A 23,017-nucleotide genomic window follows, 5' to 3' on the forward strand; every position below is an offset into this window, starting at 1 on the left:
CGAGCCAGAGTCAGAGATTCACGCCGCGTCTGCCGAGCCAGAGCTTCATGGCGCGTCTGGCGATGCCAGAGCCAGAGCTTCACGGCGCGTCTGCCGAGCCAGAGCCAGGGCTTCACGCCGCGTCTGCCGAGCCAGAGCCAGAGCTTCACGCCGCGTCTGCCGAGCCAGAGCCAGGGCTTCACGCCGCGTCTGCCGAGCCAGAGCCAGAGCTTCACGCCGCGTCTGCCGAGCCAGAGCCAGGGCTTCACGCCGCGTCTGCCGAGCCAGGGCTTCACGGCCGAGCCAGAGCTTCACGCCGTGTCTGCCGAGCCAGAGCAGAGCAGAGCCAGAGCCAGAGCCAGAGCCAGGGCTTCACGGCCGAGCCAGAGCCAGAGCTTCACGCCGTGTCTGCCGAGCCAGAACAGAGCCAGAGCTTCACGCCGCGTCTGCCGAGTCAGAGCAGAGCCAGAGCCAGGGCTTCACGGCCGAGCCAGAGCTTCACGCCGCGTCTGCCGAGCCAGAGCAGAGCCAGATCCTGAGCCAGGGCTTCACGGCCGAGCCTGAGCCAGAGCTTCACGCCGCGTCTGCCGAGCAAGAGCAGAGCCAGAGCTTCACGCCGCGTCTGCCGAGCCAGAGCTTCACGCCGCATCTGCCAAGCCAGAGCTTCACGCCGCGTCTGCCGAGCCAGAGCTTCACGCCGCGTCTGCCGAGCCAGAGCCAGAGCTTCACGCCGCGTCTGCCGATTCCAGAGCCAGAGCTTCATGCCGCGTCTGCCGAGCAAGAGCAGAGCCAGAGCTTCACGGCGCGTCTGCCGAGCCAGAGCTTCACGGCGCATCTGCCAAGCCAGAGCCAGAGCTTCACGCCGCGTCTGCCGAGCCAGAGCTTCACGCCGCGTCTGCCGAGCCAGAGCCAGAGCTTCACGCCGCGTCTGCCGATGCCAGAGCCAGAGCTTCACGCCGCGTCTGCCGATGCCAGAGCCAGAGTTTCACGCCGCGTCTGCCGATGCCAGAGCCAGAGCTTCACGCCGCGTCTGCCGAGCCAGAGCTTCACGATGCGTCTGCCGAGCCAGAGCTTCACGATGCGTCTGCCGAGCCAGAGCTTCACGCCGCGTCTGCCGAGCCAGAGCTTCACGCCGCGTCTGCCGAGCCAGAGCTTCACGCCGCGTCTGCCGAGCCAGAGCTTCACGCCGCGTCTGCCGAGCCAGGGCTTCATGGCGCGTCTGGCGATGCCAGAGCCAGAGCTTCACGGCGCATCTGCCAAGCCAGAGCCAGAGCTTCACGGCGCATCTGCCAAGCCAGAGCCAGAGCTTCACGCCGCGTCTGCCGAGCCAGAGCTTCACGCCGCGTCTGCCGAGCCAGAGCCAGAGCTTCACGCCGCGTCTGCCGATGCCAGAGCCAGAGTTTCACGCCGCGTCTGCCGATGCCAGAGCCAGAGCTTCACGCCGCGTCTGCCGAGCCAGAGCTTCACGATGCGTCTGCCGAGCCAGAGCTTCACGATGCGTCTGCCGAGCCAGAGCTTCACGCCGCGTCTGCCGAGCCAGAGCTTCACGATGCGTCTGCCGAGCCAGAGCTTCACGCCGCGTCTGCCGAGCCAGAGCTTCACGCCGCGTCTGCCGAGCCAGGGCTTCATGGCGCGTCTGGCGATGCCAGAGCCAGAGCTTCACGGCGCGTCTGCCGAGCCAGAGCCAGGGCTTCACGCCGCGTCTGCCGAGCCAGAGCCAGAGCTTCACGCCGCGTCTGCCGAGCCAGAGCCAGGGCTTCACGCCGCGTCTGCCGAGTCAGGGCTTCACGGCCGAGCCAGAGCTTCACGCCGCGTCTGCCGAGCCAGAGCAGAGCCAGAGCCAGAGCCAGAGCCAGAGCCAGAGCCAGAGCTTCACGGCTGAGCCAGAGCCAGAGCTTCACGCCGCGTCTGCCGAGCCAGAGCAGAGCCAGAGCCAGGGCTTCACGGCCGAGCCAGAGCTTCACGCCGCGTCTGCCGAGCCAGAGCAGAGCCAGAGCCAGAGCCAGAGCCAGAGCCAGAGCCAGAGCCAGAGCCAGAGCCAGAGCCAGGGCTTCACGGCCGAGCCAGAGCCAGAGCTTCACGGCGCGTCTGCCGAGCCAGAGCAGAGCCAGAGCTTCACGGCGCGTCTGCCGAGCCAGAGCCAGAGCTTCACGGCGCGTCTGCCGAGCCAGAGCAGAGCCAGAGCCAGAGCTTAACGGCGCGTCTGCCGAGCCAGAGCCAGAGCTTCACGACGCATCTGCCGAGCCAGAGCTTCACGCCGCGACTGCCGAGCCAGAGCTTCACGCCGCGTCTGCCGAGCCAGAGCTTCACGCTGCGTCTGCCTAGCCAGAGCTTCACGCCGCGTCTGCCGAGCCAGAGCTTCATGGCGCGTCTGCCGATGCCAGAGCTTCATGGCGCGTCTGCCGATGCCAGAGCCAGAGCTTCACGCCGCGTCTGCCGAGCCAGAGCTTCACGCCGCGTCTGCTGATGCCAGAGCTTCACGGCGCGTCTGCTGAGCCAGAGCCAGGGCTTCACGGCGCGTCTGCTGAGCCAGAGCCAGAGCTTCACGTCGCGTCTGCCGAGCCAGAGCCAGAGCCAGAGCTTCACGCCGCGTCTGCCGAGCCAGAGCCAGAGCCAGAGTGAAAATGCCGGACAAACCCAATTTTTCTTCCAAGAAGAAAAACTACAGACAGGTGTGTTGGAACAATCCAGTAGCAGGGTTGGAGATCATAGCTTGGGGCAAATGACATCAAAATAAATATTGAGGTCTTAAGTTGAAGCAAGTCGATCAGTCAGTGCAAGAAATTTACAACAAGTTGTTAAATATAATTTTTCCACAAACAAACAATGCATCAAAAACAATTAAAGCAGCGCTATATTTGTTCTTTATTGTCCTTGTGAAAACAAATCCGCTGCCCATGGGACTTTTATTTTGCTTCAACGAATGACGCCATTGTGGTGATGTGACGTTATAAGACTGTGCCGCAGCTCCACAGAGAGGTTTGTGTGTTTGAGTCACTCGGCGTTTACAACAACCAACCGAGGCATATAACAAAACCAAGCGTCCAAGGACGCTTCGAATTGCTTTATAGCAACGTTACTATTATTACAATTTAAGGCCGAACATTTGAAAGGAAATTGTTTGTCATAATCTTCGCGCAAGATTAATGCAGTTTATTTTTCTAAAGACAAACCACACCCAGTGAGCACACAGGTGCATCGTGCATTGAATTCGGATTTGATGAAATAACGCTTTAAAGCGAGGCGTTTTAACGAAGATCTTCGTGTCAATCTTGTGTGAAGATGGAGATTGAGGACTTCAGTGATCCAGAACCGCGCAGCGTCACTAATGAAAGTATTGACGATGAAGAAGATGATGGAGGTTGGTGTGTCTTTAATTCTTCGATCACTACAGAGAAACATTTCAAAACTTTACTATGTATGTACGTAATCAAAGTAGTGAAATAACGTGTGTAAACAAAAAACCGGATGAAATATCGAAAAGTATTTGTGCTCAAAATGATTCATACGTATATGACCAAGAAGGCTGTGAAAATAAATCTGCTTCATTTATCTTCAAATTGAAAATTCTGTCATCATTTACTTACCCTGTTGTAATTTTAAACCTGTGATTTTTCTTTCTTCTGCAAAACACAAAAGAAGAAAAATGTTGGTAACCAAAAACCGCTTTGCCATTGACTTCTATGGACACAAAACCAACGCAAGTCAATGGGGGCCAATGGTTGTCTTTTCCAAACATTCTTCAGAATATCTTCTTTTGTGTTCAGCATAAAAAATAAAGTCACACAGGTTTAAAATGACAAGAGGCCGGACAGACTTTTCACTTTGAAGGTGAACTATCCCTTTAAGCCTTTTGATCTTTTATGTGAAACATTAACAAATCGAACCTTTTATCAGAGAGTTCGAATTTTAAATGGGGGAACGCTGCCATCTGTCCAAATAACTAATCCAATTTGAAGCTTTTCTAATGTTCTTTGGTCAGATGAAAGTAAAAAGGAGCATTAGCCACAAACACTCAAGATGGGTTGTGTTCACACAGGGATACACGTGAGGTACTTTAAAAAAAGTTCTATTATTTAATTATATCTTGTTTAGATAGATCAAATCTAACGCAATGGATTACCTCAGGGATCGGTTCTGGGACCCATGCTGTTCTCCATATATATGCCGCCCCTCTGAAACATTATTATCACACTACAAGCCACCCCGTTCTCTAAGATCACTAAATTCAGGACTTTTGATAATACCTAGAATAACTAAATCCACCAAAGGGGGTCGAGCTTTCTCATACGTAGCACCTAAACTCTGGAATAGCCTTCCTGATACTATTCGAGAATCAGACACACTCGCCCAATTTAAATCTAGATTAAAGACATCTTTTCAGCCAAGCATTCACTTAATTCAAAATATGCTAAATAAACCACCGGGAGACTGCTGACATTAGATATTATTTACTAGGTCTATAACAAGTTAAACTATTCATGTTCTGTGTTTTATCCTTTTTTTGTGTTTTTCCCCTGTAAAGCTGCTTTGGAACAATGCAAATTGTGAAAAGCGCTATATAAATAAAGTTGAATTGAATTGAATAGATGGCATCATGTATTCTATCCAAAATCTAAACCTGACCCTCCCTGCTAGGAGTCACATAATGGGCCAAGTTGGGATCTTCCAACAGTACAATGATCTAAAAACAAACTTCAACACAAAAACAATATAGGTCACGGAGCACAAGACCAAGCTTCTGCCATGGTGATCCCAGTTCCCTAACCTGGACCTTATCGAAAATGTGTGGGGAAAACTGAAGAGACAAAGTGAAAGGTCTGGATAAGGGACTCTGTGTAAAGGAATTGTCTTTGATCTCTTGTCAGGTGTTCTCTAAACTCATTAGTCATTACAGGTGAAGACTGTTTATCTTGGCAAACAAACAAGGTTGCAAAAAGTATTAAATAAAAGGGTGTCATTAATTATGAGCGATGTGTATTAGAAAAAAACATTTATTTCAAAATGAGTTTCCCCCATTTAAAATTCGTATTCTCTAATGAAAGGTTAGATTTTTTTAAATAAAAGATCAAAAGATGACATATTTACCTAGGGTATAATAAAAGTATTATAACTTTGGGTACTAGCAGCTCTTTACCAGATCTGATAGCATATAAAAGCATAAGAAAAATGATTCATGACTCAGTTCTGTTGTTTTTCTCTTGTTTCTCTTTTTATTATAGAGCTAATGATAGATGAAACATTTGTAATGTCACTTTATCTGGCTTGACCATGTAATGTGTTTATTTTAGAGCTGATGCCAGTCAAGGAAAGTGAAGATTTGAATGTAGTGGAGGAGTATCAGGAAAATCAGGATTTCATTAGTGGAGATGAATCTCTTAGTTCCTCAGACACTGAAAATAATTCTTCACAAGATGACATACAAGCCAACACATTGTTCATCTGTCCCGAGTGTGGAAAGAGTTTCACACGTAAAGGACACCTCAAGATTCACATGGTTACTCACACCGGTGAGAGGCCTTACACATGTCCTGAGTGTGGAATCAGTTTCACTTGTAAAGCGAGCCTTAAGGATCATTGTAAAATTCACTCCGGAGAGAAACCTTTCACATGCCCTCAGTGCGAGTCCAGTTTTGCTCGTCAGGAAGACCTTAAAAGGCACATAAGGATTCACACGGGCGAAAAGCCTTTCACCTGTCCTCAGTGCGAAAAGAGTTTCACGTGTTCAGGAGACCTGAAGAGGCATTTAAGAACCCACACCGGGGAGAAGCCGTTCCCCTGCCCTCATTGCGGAAAGAGCTTCACACAAAAAGAAGGCCTCAAGGAACATGAAAAAATTCACACCGGAGAGAAGCTTTCTGCATGCATGTTGTGTGGAAAGAGTTTCACACATCCAAGAAGCCTTAAAAGGCACATGAAAATCCATTCTGGAGAGAAATTACACGAGTGTCCAGAGTGTGGCAAGAGATTTGCTGAGGCAGGCAATCTGAAAACCCATCTGCTCTCTCACTCAGGAGAAAGACCCTTCCACTGCGACCAGTGCGATAAAAAGTTCTTTTTGGCCGTACACCTTAAGACGCACATGAGGATTCATCAAGACGAGAGGCGTTACGTGTGCTCTTTCTGTGGAAAGAGTTTCTTATGGTTGCACGGCTTTAAAGACCATCTCAAAACGCATATTGGCGACAAGTCTTATGAGTGCTTTGAGTGCGGGAGCACATTTGCTAGAGCTGCTGAATTAAAAGTGCACGAGAGAATCCATACGGGAGAAAAGCCCTACAAGTGTTCACAATGTGAAAAGTGTTTCACTCAGTCAGGAGCCCTGAAAGTCCACGAGAGAGTTCATACTGGAGAGAAGCCGTACCTCTGCCCATCATGCGGAAAGACTTTCAGCCGATATGGTAATTTAGGAAAACATTTAAAAACAGCTTGCCCAAAATCTTCACAGTAAACAAAGTTCAGCCTACCCAGAATTGAGTAGTAGTAAGAGCCTAAGCACAGATGGTGCGAGGATCATACTAGAAATGCTTTGTGTATTATTACTATTATTATCATTCCTCTCTGTACTGAATTGCAATTTTTGAGGGCCTAAACATGCTTAAAGCCTCGAGAACGTTTTCTCTGCGGGTCTTTGCCATTTACAGGCATTGTATTTTTATAAACTCTTTAATGAGATCAGCATCATTCAGTCAGACTCACCTAAAGGCCTTTTGAAATGTTAAGTTGCAAAGCATTCAAGGTTTCGATGAACAATGTGTCTGTGTCAATGTCCAATCCGCCCCATATTTTATGTTTTATAAAAGTCCTGGACTGACATCTACATGCCAATATTCAGTGCCCTACTGCCCACAGTAACTGACATGTTTTATACGTTGAGTGGCAAATTTTTATATTTCATATAAGAAGTTCTTTTGCAGGGGCTTAAAGGGGTTATATGACACGGCTAAAACTATGTTATAGTTTGTTTTAGATGTAATGTAATGTGTTTATACTCGATTTAAAGTTAAAAAAACTTTATTTTCCACATATCGTGCATGTTTCTATCTCCTTGCCCCGTCTCTCTGAAACGTGCAGATTTTTTACAAAACTCATCGCTCTGAAAAGCCAGTGCCTAGTGATTGGTAAAATACTGCAAGCGTGTGATGGAAATGTAACGCCTCTTACCATATTTGGAACATCAGGTTCCAAAGCAATTGTAATGACAGGTATGCCCACCTTATATGCGTAGTCAAATCATACCACGAACTGACGTCATTTTGTGGGGGTGTGGTTACATGAGGGGTTTCAGGCTAGTCTAGGTGAGCATTCACTTTTAGATCGAATGCATCTTTTGTTCCGACACTTACGTGTCTAACACATGCATGGGCAACTTGTAACACACCAAAGACACAGAAAACACATATTTGTGCCATATGACCCCTTTAAGATACTCAAATGCATAAAAGCATCGCCATCTCCCCATGCTGCTGACAGCTTTATTTGTAAATAAATCACGTTACTTGTGTGTGGTAGGATTTGTCAAAAACGATTTTACGCTTTTTGTCGTAATAACATGTATTACATGGAGAACTGGACTTCGTGCTTGATTTGGTGTTGGTTCTTTTCCACTGTTCCTTTTGGATTGCTCAATGGGAGACTGATGATTTTCTGTTTTAGGGTCAAGGGTTGATTTATAATGTTGCGTTTAATATGATCTTCGACACGTTTCTCAGTTAATGTACATGTTAACTATATTTTATGGTATTTCTGCAAATCCTTGTTTGTGTTGTTATTTTTTTGTGTTTTTATATAAATTCCTCTTTCTGGGCTATTTCCATAAAAGCTAAAATACTGTGTCTGGTTATTATGATTATCTATGAACTAAATCTACCAAGTCTCATTGTCTCTGAAAATGATTTACTGTTATGATTCATTATCTTCTCATGAAGCGTTGTTATTCAGTAGATAAGAACGTTAAGATGTAATGCTATTTCCATTTCTTGAAATGCTTCAAATTTGAGACTATTTATAATCAATAGATTATAATCAAACAGACCATTTGTCTTGATAAACACACATGCTTAATAACACTATGAATATAATACTTTGGTTAAAACCTACAGTTATTTTCAGTTAGTTTTGTCAATGTACATGAATTTTCTGATTAACATAATATTCTTTTTTTTGTTTTGTTTTATCACTACTATCTGTAAAGGGCATTTACAATATTAGAAGTTAGAATCACAATATCGATTAATATCGGTCATTCTTTATTAAATTTTTTATTTTACCAATACATTATAGTCAAAATACAAGTGTAGGGAGGCAGAGAGAGAGAGAGAGAGAGAGAGAGAGAGAGTTGCTATTGGTAACTATTGGTTATGGATGCAAAATGATTCACAACATTTCATATGTGTAGCATTAACACATTATCAACGATCATGGTTTTAATATCAGGTTTATTCATTATATCATGACACCCTTACTTTCTGTATCAATATGTATTTGCTGTAAATCTGCTTTGCAAACAGTGCAGATTTGTAAAAAATCACTCGAGAAATTAATATGAAAATGACTTTAAAACAGTTTCAACATCAGCCTTGTAAATCTTGTTGGAAGTATTTACGCAGTTGTTAAAAGATATGTGGTATTTGTCTGCACATCTTGTATATTATATGTGACTGTGTTTGGCTAATTTTATTAAATAATTAAACAATAAATGACAACAAGACATGGTTTGTTTACTCATTGTAGTAGATGTAATGTCGTAACATGTTTGCTGAAATATCCCTTCTCCTCACCTCATCTTTTCCATCTCTACATATCTCTTCCAATTCTGTTCAATGAAGGCAAAAAAAACGTTTCAAATAAGACGTGGATAGTTTACTTAAAAATGAAAATTCTGTCACTTAGATTGTTCCAAACCTGGATTCTTGTTTCTGCTAAACACAAAGATATTTGGAAGATTGTCAGTAAGCAAACAGATCTCATTACCCATTGACTCCAACAGTATTGTTTTTCCTTGCATTCATGGGGGATGAGATCTGTTTGCTAACTGACATTCTTCCAAATATCTTCTGGTGTGTTCATGATCACTTAGGATCTTTACGAAGACTGGAGCCAAATACAGGAAATACATCATAAAAGATTGCAAGTGTGTGTATTTTGACAAAGCCATAGTCAACTGTTTTACGATCTGTAACTTTTGCCTCTGTATCTCCATCTCGGTTTGAAATGTTTATCTTTATACGGGATGGATCCTGTTATAATTGTACTTTTTTTCTATTATTCATTTTTACGTTATTCCTACACAGTTTTCCTTATGTTTCTTTAATAAAAAAACATCATTATTAACCGTAAAAGTTATGGACTGCAGCTTAAAAAAACTAATTACTATCAATTAGACCAAGAAACAACAAGGCTTTAGACGCAAATTAAATAATAAATAGAGAATAAAAAGAGAAGTTAATTTAAATAAAATAATTAATTATTTGAAAAGATAAAATAATTTATGATAGCACATAACATACATATGAATACAAGATTATCACTGTAATATAAATTATAAACAAAATAGAATTTTATTTATAAACTAAATCCAGCAGTATCCTACGTGTTTGTTTTTTGTTTTTGACGAGGCGTTCACATTTTGTACCAACCTGCGACATACGTGCCCACGTAACAGAGACGTCATAACATCTGCGCCGTGGCTGCATGAGGACAGATTTGTGATTATTTGCTGTTTGGAACGGTAACGTTAGGAATGTTAAACGACGTTCAAAAGTGGTTGGATGTAAAAGTATTTAAAGAACTTGGTCATGTAACAGAATTTGTTGAACGTGAGTTATGATAAATGAATGCATTTACGTCTATAGTCTGTCGATTGATTGGCATATTTCTCTAAATAAAGCATTCTGACACATGTGGGCTACATAGAATGTTTCAGTCATTATTGTACAGTTAAACGTGAAGACAACCCGTTTTGAAAGAGGCAGGAACGACGCCCGCTTTAGAATTTCGGATGGAGTCCGATAAAGAGGAGAGTGAGGACATAAGTGATTCGGAGCAAAGCAAAATGACAAATAGGCCTGAAGACACAGAGGTACAAACAGGTTGGTGCTCATTCTTCATTCTCAAATATCGCCCAGCATGAACGTTGTAAACCCATTTTTTTTTTTTGTAAAATGTTGTGATTACGTTCGAAAACAGAATGTTAAGTAACATACTTATGTGTTCCCTATTTTTTATTTTCAAATTACGAAGTGCATTATTTTCTAAGAATTCAACGTTAATTATTCCGCTTATACCACGGTTACCGCGTTGTTCTGATGTTTGCTGTCAAGACATTGTTAGTATATTTGTCCTGAAATGCGCTTATTTCTAATAGGCTCATTTAACAAGACTGTTTCTTACGCGTCTCATCTCAAGCAGTTGCCTGGAGTAGCATCTGCCTGCAAACCTGGAGAACCTCTAGAACCCTATGTTTTTAGCAACAACAGAATCCACGAGTGCATCTGCGTGTTTTTCTGAAGTATGGAGGACAGTGTGAGTATCAAATGTGAATCTTTTTTTTCGTTTAACATTAAAGCCTTTTTTTATTATTTTAATTGGAAAGCTCATTTAGCCAATGTGAGTTGCTAAATAGTCTTGAATGCACACTATATGGCCACGATATAAAACAATTTTTAAGTATATTCGTTTACCGAAACCGTAGCACGACTGGCAAGCTTAATGAACGTTCACACTGCCAGCGACTCTGTCGCTAGTGTCGCTTGTCTCTTGCCACGAGGCAACATTTAAAAACAAAAAACTGTTAAAAACAGTAATTGACAAAAAACGGAGAACGTGAGTTGGAGAACATTGCCTTGCTTAGCCGCTGGCTGTGTTATCTTACAGTTACAGTGGGGCAAAAAAGTATTTAGTCAGCCAGCAATTGTGCAAGTTCTCCCACTTAAAAATATGAGAGAGGCCTGTAATTTTCATCATAGGTACACTTCAACTATGAGAGACAGAATGAGAAAAATAAATCCAGAAATACTTGTATTTGGTCACCTACAAAAAAGCAAGATTTCTGGCTCTCACAGACCTGTAACTTCTTCTTTAAGAGGCTCCTCTGTCCTCCACTCATTACTAATTATTGAGCCAGGGACTCAAATCCTGCAGTGCCAGACGTGTCCCCCTGCTTAAACCAGTACATGTCCGGGCCCGTCTAGAGAGCATTTGGATGATCCAGAAGAGGATTGGGAGAATGTCATATGGTCAAATGAAACCAAAATAGAACTTTTTGGTAAAAACTCAACTTGTCGTGTTTGGAGGAGAAAGAATGCTGAGTTGCATCCAAAGAACACAATACCTACTGTGAAGCATGGGGGTGGAAACATCATGCTTTGGGGCTGTTTTTCTGCAAAGGGCGACGTAAAGGAAAGGAAAGAATGAATGGGGCCATGTATCATGAGATTTTGAGTAAAAACCTCCTTCCATCAGCAAGGGCATTGAAGATAAAACGTGGCTGGGTCTTTCAGCATGACAATGCTCCCAAACACACCGCTCGTGCAACGAAAGAGTGCCTTCTTAAGAAGCATTTCAAGGTCCTGGAATGGCCTAGCCAGTCTCCAGATCTCAACCCCATAGAAAATCTTTGAGGAGATCTGCATGGAGGAATGGGCCAAACTACCAGCAACAGTGTGTAAAAGCCTTGTGGAGACTTACAGAAAACGTTTGACCTCTGTCATTGCCAGCAAAGGGTATATAACAAAATATTTAGATGAACTTTTATTGACCAAATACTTATTTTCCACCAATAATTTGCAAATAAATTCTTTAAAAATCAGACAATGTGATTTTCTGGATTTGTTTTCTAATTCTATCTCTCATTTTTGAAGTGTATCTATGATCAAAATTACAGGCCGCTCTCGTCTTTTTAAGTGGGAGAACTTGCACAATTGGTGGCTGACTAAATACTTTTTTGAAATGACATCGTGAAAATGCTGAATGTTCATTATTTCATTCACTTCTCTCTTTTTCTCTCTAGGCTTTTATCTCTCTTAGGACTCAATGAAGACGTCATCAATGAAGTAGGTCAGGGGTGGGCAAACTCAAAAAAAATTCAAATCCATGTTAATAGGAGCATATTATTTTCACATTAAAATTAAATCTTTTATTATTTATTCTACTCTAAAATTTGATGTTGGACATGCAATTCCTTCTACACTTTGTTTTCTAAACGCTTTTATATTTGAAAAAATATTGCAAAATATTTGCACACTGTCATAAAATTATTATTTATTTTCAATAATTCAGGAGTGTGCAATTATTAATCCCCAGGGGCCGCATGAGAAATGGGACTGTAGTGAAGGGCTGAACCTAAAGGCTAAACTTATTTCTGCTCAATATTGAATTTATAGCTTTTAAAATGCAGTAAATATCTGGTATGATTTAACTCTTTTATATTTAAAAAAAACACCCACACATACTTTTCTGTATCTCCACCCATATAATAATAATCATAATAATAATACATTTTATTTATAATGCACCTTTCTCACACCCAAAGCGCTACAACAATACATCAAATAAGTAATACCAAAAATAAATAATAAGTAAAAAGAAACAGAATATAAACCTCTTGATATCAGTCAGTTAATAACCATTAAATACTGTAAGCAATCTTAAAAAGATGTGTTTTAAAAAATGGGAGTGCTACGGACAATCAGAGGCAGCTAATTCTTTAACCTCGGGGCGGCACATGAAAAAGCTTGCTGACCCATAGTTTTTAGTCTGTAACGGGGCTGATGAAGGGAAAGAGAATTGGCATACGAGGTTAAACATTTGGCCTTGCAAACAGCTCTCAATTTAATTTATATCCATTGTGACCCATATTTACAATCTGGCTGAGAGCCAGTCTCTCCAAGAGCATTTCTCAGCTATAGTGACCGATTGCAGAACAACAGAACCATACGTCACAGTCGTATCTCTTTCTCAGCGCTCCGGTAACAAGTGTCTCTAGACAGGCTTTTGATAAAATTCATTTCTGTGTCATGCTATAATAAACCAAAGCACACAACACTTGTCGTCAAACGACAAAAGACAAAAGAATGCAGCGTTTAAACCGGTCCGTCTTAATAGCGCATGGCTCCCTCTCTTGTAATTTTTACTCAAGTATGCTGCATTGCAGACTCGTGCCATCTAACATATTTGGTTTGTATAACATCAAATTAGTAAGTTTCACCTAAATCCAAACTGAAACGCAATGTTATTTAATACATTTAAAAACCGCCTCGCGTGCCGTAGTTTGCCCACCTCATGTCATTAATGAAGTGGTGCATGTAACAATTTATTTTGATTGTGTTCCACTGTTTATTTGTTATTTAATAAAATATACACAATCTTAAATCTACCCTGAGTCATCCTTGTGTCTTTACTCTTGTACTTGAAATGTGGTTAAGTGACTGGAATGATTTATTGTTTTTTACTTGATGTGTTATTATATTATGCTGCGGTTCTCCGAACTCCGATGTGGTAGGTGGCGCTGTTAGAGAAAAGGGTCCTAGAAGTAGGGTCCTGGTATTGCGGCCCCCCGTATTGTAATCAGTATATACAATATTGTATGCAGTTATCAGAAAGCGAGAGTAAGACAGACAGCACAGCGTATATGCTCATGCGTTTGCTTCATTTAGAACCATAGCCACGTATCGAAATGTGTTTTCGTCATATTTAACATCCTGGTTACATCAGAAAAATATTAGGAGAGAAAACATCACACGTATACATTTGCAGTGTAAGACTTAATGTAACTCTATGATCAAATAAACTTAGTTTTTTTTTGCAAACATAACTCAATCAGCAGCTGAGGTTGGCATTTAGTGTAAAAAACTGTAATAAAATTGTATATTACTGAGGATGGTACTCCTCTCGTCATACTTGGAGACTTCAACACCCACCTTGAAAAACCACAGGCTGCCGACTTTAACAACCTGACTGCTACATTTGACCTCAAGTGAGTCCCCACTTCAGCCACCACAAATCTGGTAATCATCTAGATTTTATCTACGCACGTTACTGCTCCACTCATCACGTTCCGGTCACCCCACTGCACACGTCGGATCATTTCCTCATCCCTCTTGATCTTGACCTAACTTCTCCAGACACTACACATGCTTCCCCACTGGTCACATTCTGGCGCAGCCTACAAACACTCCCACCTGCTTATCCTCTGCTGTCTCCACCACACTCCCTCCCTCTGAACAGCTCTCTCTCTTGGATACTAACAGTGCCACCGACAGTCTTTGCTCCACACTAACCTCCTGCTCAGACAGCTTATGCCCTCGTACATCTATGCCATCTCGTGCATCCCTAGTTATCTTATGTTCTCTTGATCACGCCCAAACCCCCGACACATGCTCGCTCCTCTCTTTCTCTCTCGTATCTGAAGATGACGTTTCCCAGGTCATGTCTTCTAACCTGCCCGCTAGATCCCATTCCCAGTCATCTCCCCAGGCCATCTCTCTATCAGTTGTTCACGCTCTGACCCACATTTTCGACTCGTCTCTCATCACTGGTACATTTCCCACTACTGAAGGAACCCACTCTTAATCCTGCACTGTTAGAGAACTACAAACCGGTATCTCTCCTCCCCTTCATTGCTAAAACTCTTGGACGTGTTTTATGTAACCAGCTCTCATCATTTCTCATGCAGAACAAACTACTGGACAGCAACCAGTCTGGTTTCAAAAGCGGTCATTCCACTGAGACTGCCATGCTCTCTATCATTGAAGCCCTGCGACTGGCTCAAACTCATCTGTACTTATCCTACTGGATCTATCTTCCGCCTTTGACACCATTAACCACCAAATCCTCCTGACTCTCATGGGTATGGGTGTCTCTGGAATGGTCCTGCAATGGTTTAGGTCTTACCTCTCAGGTAGGTAATTTAGAGTATCCTAGAGAGTTGAGGTCTCTTGAGTCCCAACACCTCGGCACAGGGTTGCTTCAGGGCTGTTTGGTTTGTTGCTATTTTCGGTATACATGACATCCCTAAGCTTTGTCATTCAGAAGCATGGCTTTTCCTATCACTGCTACGCGGATAATACACAACTCCACCTGTCATTTCTGCCTAACGATCTGACTGTTACTGCACGCATTTCAGCATGCCTAGCAATGCGACTGGCTGGACTTCCAGCTTGCACAACCAAACCTCTACAGATGATCCAGAATGCAGCGGAAAGAGTGGTCTTCAATGAAACGAAGAGAGCACACATCACTCCTCTCTTCATTGTTACATTGGCTCCCTATAGTCGCTCGCATCAAATTCAAGACTGCTCCTGGTCTACAAGACCACAACTGATTCGGCACCCCTAATCTTCAAACTCTAATGCGATTGAAGATATGTACCTGCAAGATCCCTATGCTCTGCAAACGAACAACATCTTGTGGTGCCATCCCAAAAAGGTAAAAAATCTCTTGCGTACCTTCTCTGGATTGGTTCCACATTTGTGGAATGATCTGTCCGCTGCTACTAGATCAGCAGATTCTGTAGACATCTTTATGAATCGTCTGAAAATACATATCTTCCGTCAGCACCTGACCAATCAGTTCTGACTTCGATCTCTTTTCTACTTAAAAATAAAAACACTTAGCTCTTTGGATAAAAGCGTCTGCTTAATGACTAAATGTAAATTATTAGCAAATAATCAAACAATCACACAGAACACTTGAGTAATATTGCTTTGACGTTAAAGAAATGTTGTAGGTAGTGTCATTGCAGCATTTTAGGAATTTCATGTACAGGATGAATGTTTTGTCACTGACATTTTTTTCATTGTTACAGAAATCACAACAGTTTATGGATTTGGATATACTCAGATGCATAAGAAACAAATGTATTTTCTATTTTCTTTAAAGACATTGAACACTAAGTGTGGTAAATCGATGCAAATGTGCAGCACATGTTAGAATCGTGTGCACACTGGATGCTATCATTCACTTTGTCACAGCAGTTGTTCGCAACAAAGAAGAAAAAAATTATTATGCAAATGCGATTACTTTTCTTCCTTCTTTTCTGAGAAGATCAATAATTATTAGACCGCAATCACAAAAACAAGCTACTATGTCTTGTTTTGAAGAAATGTATAGCAACAATTTGAGAGAAATAGTACAGCACCTTGAATGATCAACCTCTTGGCACACTTCCCACATCTTATTTTTCAAAAGTGTGCTAAATTGTTTAAAAGTAGATCTGTTAGAAGTGGTAAATGCATCCCTTCTTTCAAGGACTTTTCCAAAACTGCAGTTGTTAACTCCTGAAAAAGGGCAATCTTGATAACACCATATTGAGCAACTATAGACCGATATCAAATCTTCCTTTTATAGGCAAGATTATTGAGAAGATTGTTTTTAACCAGCTGAACAGCTTCTTAAACTCTAATGGATAGCTGGACAAGTTTCAATCTGGTTTCCGACCGCATCACAGTACAGAGACAGCGCTCATAAAGATAATATGTGATACTCGCCTAAATTCAGATTCTGGCAAAATATCAGTGCTGGTACTGCTAGATCTCAGTGCTATATTTGACACTGTCGATCATAACATACTTCTAGAGAGACTAGAAAACTGGATCAGTCATTCTGGGACGGTCCTCAAATAGTTCAGGTCATTCTTAGATGGGAGAGGTTATTATGTGAGTAGAGGAAAGCATAAGTCCAAGTGGATGTCAATGACATGCGATGTCCCACAAAGCTCAATTCTTGCGCCACTCTTGTTCAGCCTGTATATGCTCCCACAGAGTCAAACAATGAAAAAGAACCATATTGCATATCACAGCTATGCAGATGACCCAGATTTACCTACCCTTATCACCAAATGACTACAGCCCCATTGACTCCCTCTGCCAATGCATTGAAATGAACAGTTGAGTGTGCCAAAACTTTCTTCAGTTAAACAAGGAGAAAACGGAAGTCATTGCATTTGCAAACAAAAATGAAGTTCTCAAGACTAATGCTCGACTCTAGGGGCCAAACAGCTAAAAATCAAGTCAAGAAGAAGAGTCAGACCTTAGTTTTAGTAGTCATGTTAAAGTGGTAACAAAATCAACATACTACCATCTCAAAATCCTTTCAAGAATTAGATATTTTGTTTCCAGTCAAGACTTAGAGATACTTGTTCATGCCTTCATTACCAGCAGGGTGGATCATTGCAATGGTCTTCTCACCGGCCTTCCCAAGAAAACCATTAGACAGCTGCAGCTCATACAGAACGCTGCTGCCAGGATTCTCACTAGAACCAGAAAATCTGAGCATGTTACACCAGTCCTTAAATACCTACACTGGCTTCCAGTTACGTTTAGGATTGATTTTACTCGTTTATAAATCACTAAACGGCCTAGGACCGAAATATAATGCAGATATGCTCACTAAATATAAACCTAACAGACCACTTAGATCATTAGGATCAGTAAGATATATCAAGGGTTCACTCTAAACAAGGTGAATGCTGCCCGTAGCTGGAATCAGCTTCCAGAAGAGATCAGATGTGCTAAAACTTTATCAACATTTAAATGCAGACTCAAAACTCATCTTTTTAGCTGTGCATTTACTGAATAAGCACTGTGCCTTGTCCGAACTGACTGCTATAAACAGTTTATTCAAAATAGTTTTAATTAACTTTAAATCAATTAAGGTTTTTAAATTCCTTGTTTTATTGTTGTGGTTATTTTAGATTATTATTTTAATTATTTTTATGTAAAGCACTGTGAATAACCATTGTGTATGAAATGCGCTATAAAAATTTACTTGCCTTGCCTATCTGCGAGCCTCCAACTGAGCTGCTGAAATCACACCTGTTCCACACTACCCTGACTGTCAACTTTACACAATCTTGCTCTGTTTATATATAAACAAAACTTCTAAAATCCTTTATATTTGTTTTTTCCTTTCTTTAGTCCTAGTGCACTTGTAGGCTTGGTAAACTGCACTTGTTGTTAGCTCTTTGACAAAATGTAAAATGCGCTCTTATTAAGTAACTTTTGTCTGCTAAATGAATAATTAAAAATGCTAATTATATTCAACAATATAGTTTATTATCAACATTACAGTAGCACAACACCGAGATAAAACAAGTTAGGTTGCCTTGGATCTTATTTAAATGATGTAAAAGCTAGCCTTGAGTTTGCATGTTCTTCCATTGTCAGACTCGGCATGGGTTTTCTACCAGGTTCTTCCCTCACATTGAAAAGAAATGCACTACTACTGTAGAGCATTGGAGATGCTAAAAAATTCCCCTTCCCCCAACTTTTGTGTAGAGGAACCAGTTCTTGTCACGAATGCAGCCACTGCTGCTGAATGGTTTCAAACAAAGACAAACAAAACATCTTTGACAACTATGACATCTCTTTGTGTCTTTGACTGGGCCGAAGTTAACATTTGAAGAGGGACAAAGAGTACAAAAAGGCCCTGGCCCATTTAAATTCAACAATGAGATATAAATACAACTATAGAGGGCTGCAGGGCTGACAGGGATTGACGTAGGCAAAACCCGTAGCAGCACTTCTGGTTCCACCATCCGAAAGTAAATTATTTTTTGGAATGGTTTTTCAGTAAAATGCTTGAATCAACGACTACGGATAGCACCAGCCTAAACTATTTTCATTTTTATTCTACAGCAGGCTTTAAAACTTATAAAATGTGTGTTCATTTGTGGAGATTTATCTTGACAAAACATGTATCAACAAGCAACAAATTTAATAAGTTGCTTTTGTAATAAGCCAAAAGCCAATAGAAAAATAAAACTATTGAAACTTTGTCTAGTGAACTAGTTGCCCTGCAAAATATACGTCATACCTGCAGCACATTTAGTGAGCAGATCGTATGAAGTGCCATTGTTACCTGAAAATTCTGTAAATATTTTCACGCCCTCTTGTCATTTTAAACCTGTATGACTTTTTTTCTTCTGCAGCCCTTCCTGCAGCTTTCTCTTCGAGGTCCTAGGTTTAAACAAATACTATTTCAAAATGTAAACCCTAATAAAAGTTTTCACATTTTTCACATTTAAAGGTCCAGTTTATGAAATTTAGCGGCATCTAGCGTTGAGGTTGTGAATTTACAACTAAGTCCACCCCTTCCTTTCGAAGCACTACTTTGGCTGACACAGAACGAAGATGTCTTCGACAGAGAGAGTTTTTTCGAAAGGTGCTCTGTAGAGCAGTTTGTCTGTTTAAAATCAATAAAACTCGCACAGTGGTACTGATGGTGCAAGTCGAACGAGTTGCCACAAAAATGCCACAGACGTGTTGCATGTTAGTCTCCTTAAGTGCGATTTTCACCTATGTGTCTAGCCTACGCAGAGACCAAAAATGTAAATGTCAATGAGACGCGTCTGCAAGTGCTGATTGGTCTGCTTAAACCCCTTCAGATCATAAAACTCAAGCTGTAAAAGTGACTGTTTAGTTGTTGCTATCACAGCTAAATGCTTCTAAAACAGCCTACACAACCAACTGCTTCTTCTTCGGCTCTTGTCTTCGTTACACAAGCAACACACCTGTGGACGCTGATGCCTAGTGGTCATTGCCTGTCGACGTGGACAACTATGCCCAAGTATAAACAATAACTGGCGCGTTTGCCTACAGCGTAGGTCTGACGCAAAGTAAAAATCTGACTTTAATCTGATATGATGCTCTGCAGGAAAAAAACTGTGAATTTAGTGTGACAGCCTTGACAATCCACGATAAGGACAAGGGAGCTCAGAATTATACTAAATTAGGAAACAATTATGAGTCATTTGAAAACAGTTAAACATTAAACTGTTGGTTACTTTAAAACTAACCTTCATCTGCGTGATCAAATAGACAAATTGATGGAAGGTCTGCCAAGGAATTTCAGGCTCCCTTGTAAAAGTCTTTTTTGGTATTTTTAAAATACAATGGTTTATTTTGATGCATAGTTTGGCTGCTGTATTTTGTAGTTTATTAAGATACACTTAAAAGTAAGGTATTTGGTATTTTATTTTAAAATACATTTTGATGTATATCAAATTGGAAGTGTAGTTGTAAATTTGTCTTGTTTCAGTTTAAGTAATAAATGATTATTTGTTAAATAATATCTGTTATTAATAATAAATTGCAAACAAGTAACAAATCAGCAGTGCTAGCAGACAAAAGTCTTACAGTTGTGCACTGCACTGTTATTTTTTTGTATTTGTAATTTCATTTTTGCTTCAATTGATTTAGATCATTTTCATGTTTTATTTTAGACTTGATGGAGGTGCAGGGGAACAGTGAGCTGCCAGATGAAGCGGAGAAGAAACAACGGTATAAGAAACGCCATATTTTCTTGACTGAAAAAAAATCTTTAACCTGCTCACAAACACCAGAAACAACTGAAAGCAAAAATCCATTCAGCTGCCCACAGTGCGGAAAGAGTTTTACACGTAAAGGACACCTCGCAATCCACATTGCAGTTCACACTGGTGAGAAGGCTTACACATGCCCTCAGTGCGGAAAGAGTTTTACGTGTAAAGGAAGCCTTAAGGAGCACTTTAGGATTCACACAGGCGAGAGGCCTTTTACTTGCCCTCAGTGTACAAAGAGTTTCACAAATTCAGGAGGCCTGAAGAGACATCTAAGAATTCACACGGGCGAGAGGCCTTTCACCTGCCCTCAGTGCGAAAAGAGCTTCCCTAATCCAGGAGAGCTTAAGAGACACATAAGCATTCACACTGGAGAGAGGCCGTTCACCTGCCCTCAGTGTGGAAAGAGTTACAAGCAAAAAGAAGGCCTTCGAGAACACACAAAAATTCATACTGGAGAGAGGCCTTTTGCGTGCATGTTATGTGGAAAAAGTTTCACACAACACAGCAGCCTAAAGGTTCACATGAAAATCCATTCTGGAGAGAAATTGCATCAGTGCTCTGAGTGTGGAAGGAGATTTACAGAGGCGTGCAATCTGAAGACCCATCTGCTCTCTCACTCAGGAGAAAGACCCTTCCACTGCGACCAGTGCGATAAAAAGTTCTTTTTGGCCGTACACCTTAAGACGCACATGAGGATTCATCAAGACGAGAGGCGTTACGTGTGCTCTTTCTGTGGAAAGAGTTTCTTATGGTTGCACGGTTTTAAAGACCATCTCAAAACGCATATTGGCGATAAGTCTTATGAGTGCTTGGAGTGCGGGAAAGCTTTCGCTAGACCTGCTGAATTGAAAGTGCACGAAAGAATTCATACCGGCGAAAAACCTTACAAGTGTTCGCACTGTGAGAAGTGTTTCACTCAGTCATCGGGCCTGAAAGTCCACGAGAGAGTTCATACTGGAGAGAAGCCGTACCTCTGCCCAACATGTGGAAAGACTTTCAGCCGATATGGTAGTCTAGGGAAACATTTAAAAAAGGCTTGTCCAAAAATAGCACAGTAAGCACACTTTTTGATCACTTTATTGGCCCCATGAACACATATTGGATCAAAAGAAAGAACAAATGCAGAGTCACAATACGGTATATAGGCCTATATATATATATATATACGTCAACTACACTACACTTTGTACAACTACACTATTGTAGTTGACAAATGATGACTAATATATATATATATATATATATATATATATTAGTATATACATGCTTGTTTTTTGTATAGCTGCTTTGCAACAGTGCACTATTAATACAGTTAGGTCCATAGGTATTTGCACAGAGCAACGTTTGTTTGTTATTGTAGCTGATTTACAACATGTATTTGATTAATTCTACTGTAAGTGTGTTGTTTGCATTTGGAAGCTGTGGCTGTGAACCCCCATCATGCACTTCAGGGAGAACTCCATGCAAGTTATACAGACCGTAGTTAGGTTTAGCAGAAACCCTTCTCATACTCTCATCTACTATTGGTTGCTGTATACAGTTTTAAGTATTTCATATGTTCAGGGATTGTGTTGTTTCTTTGGTATTTTTCAAGGCTGTTGTTTGAAACTCAATCTTTAATCCAGTTTAAAATAAGTAATAGTCTTATTTTAATCAAGAACGGAGCCAACATGAGCAAAAACTACAATCAACAGCCATATTTCAATGGTTCGTTTTCCTCTTGTTTGTGAGGCTAATAAACCGTTTCTTTTTGTGTGTTGTTGAGTCACTCTAGTACAATACACTTGAGGACATTAAATGCATTTTATTATTTAAGTGTAATCCTCATTTTATGTTAAATTTGTATATAGCATGAACATGTTCTCTGTTCTTTGATGGCGTTGCGGACCAATGTGAAAACTTCTATTTTGTTTTTCAGTATATAGTAGACCATATAGGACATTAAACGACACAAGACAGGCTCCTGTGCACGCGTGTACACACAATAAATGACATTACAAGACATGATGGTATTTTATTTATATTTCTCTAAACACATTTGCATGCCTTCCCCCAAATATCTAAATATATATTGTGCACAAGAGGTCTCCTTTAAAGTTATTGTTTTAAGAGAATTGAGAAGTTATTTTATTTTTTGTGAATATTAAAGACAGAAGCAGAATCATGCATCCACTATTACATTCACGAAAGGTATAATGTATTGTCATTATGTGCATTGATTGAATTTTCAGCAGGATGGCCAGATGTCAATGTTTTTGCTTGCATGGCTGTGGCTGTTCCCAGAATTAATATTAAAGTTATTATTATTATATTAAATGTAATCATTTGCATTCATCATCTCTCAATTACTGTTACTACGCAGCATGCATTGCCTGGGAGCCTTTTTGGTGTAAGATGATTTAAAATGATGTTGAAATCTGAATTTGGAAGTGTAGTTTGATGTTTCTCCATTCAATAAGACAGAAGCTGCACGAAATAGGGGCATTCCTGTAATGACTTGGAGGGGTTCACCTTTCAGAGATTTAAAGGGGTAGGACGACAAACTGTTCCTTGTGTCCATGAGGAGGCAATGCACAAATTATCTTTGTGGGAGCCATCAGCCGACCCTTTGAAATACTTCTAAAGTGGCAAATACATGAGGGAAATGTTTAATTTAAAATGGCGTATTAATCATTATATTTTAGGCTGCTTATATTTTTATTTAATTTAGTACTTTTA

At 41.1% G+C, this 23,017-nt stretch overlaps 2 protein-coding genes across 2 annotated transcripts; both read left to right on the forward strand.

Moving 5' to 3' along the window:
* The first annotated feature begins 2,950 nt into the window (after positions 1–2,950).
* Positions 2,951–8,690, forward strand: LOC306892385 (uncharacterized protein). Its single transcript, XM_079453458.1, has 2 exons — positions 2,951–3,340; positions 5,271–8,690. The coding sequence occupies exons 1-2, from the start codon at positions 3,262–3,264 to the stop codon at positions 6,428–6,430; spliced, it is 1,239 nt and encodes a 412-aa protein (XP_079309584.1). The 5' UTR covers positions 2,951–3,261; the 3' UTR covers positions 6,431–8,690.
* A 1,002-nt stretch (positions 8,691–9,692) lies between these two features.
* Positions 9,693–21,357, forward strand: LOC306891608 (uncharacterized protein; the record flags this gene model as incomplete). The annotated part of the gene is made up of 2 exons (XM_079451972.1): positions 9,693–10,070; positions 20,201–21,357. The coding sequence occupies exons 1-2, from the start codon at positions 9,980–9,982 to the stop codon at positions 21,355–21,357; spliced, it is 1,248 nt and encodes a 415-aa protein (XP_079308098.1). The 5' UTR covers positions 9,693–9,979.
* Between the last annotated feature and the right edge of the window lie 1,660 nt (positions 21,358–23,017).

This window comes from Barbatula barbatula, assembly GCF_947034865.1.
Source record: "Barbatula barbatula genome assembly, chromosome: 3".
NCBI lineage: Eukaryota > Metazoa > Chordata > Actinopteri > Cypriniformes > Nemacheilidae > Barbatula > Barbatula barbatula.

Excerpts from the sequence above, each read along its gene's own strand:
- LOC306892385 (XM_079453458.1), top strand. The coding sequence starts at position 3,262 with ATGGAGATTGAGGACTTCAGTGATCCAGAACCGCGCAGCGTCACTAAT. Across the intron at positions 3,341-5,270 it reads CGATGAAGAAGATGATGGAG|AGCTGATGCCAGTCAAGGAA; the intron begins GTTGGTGTGTCT and ends TGTTTATTTTAG.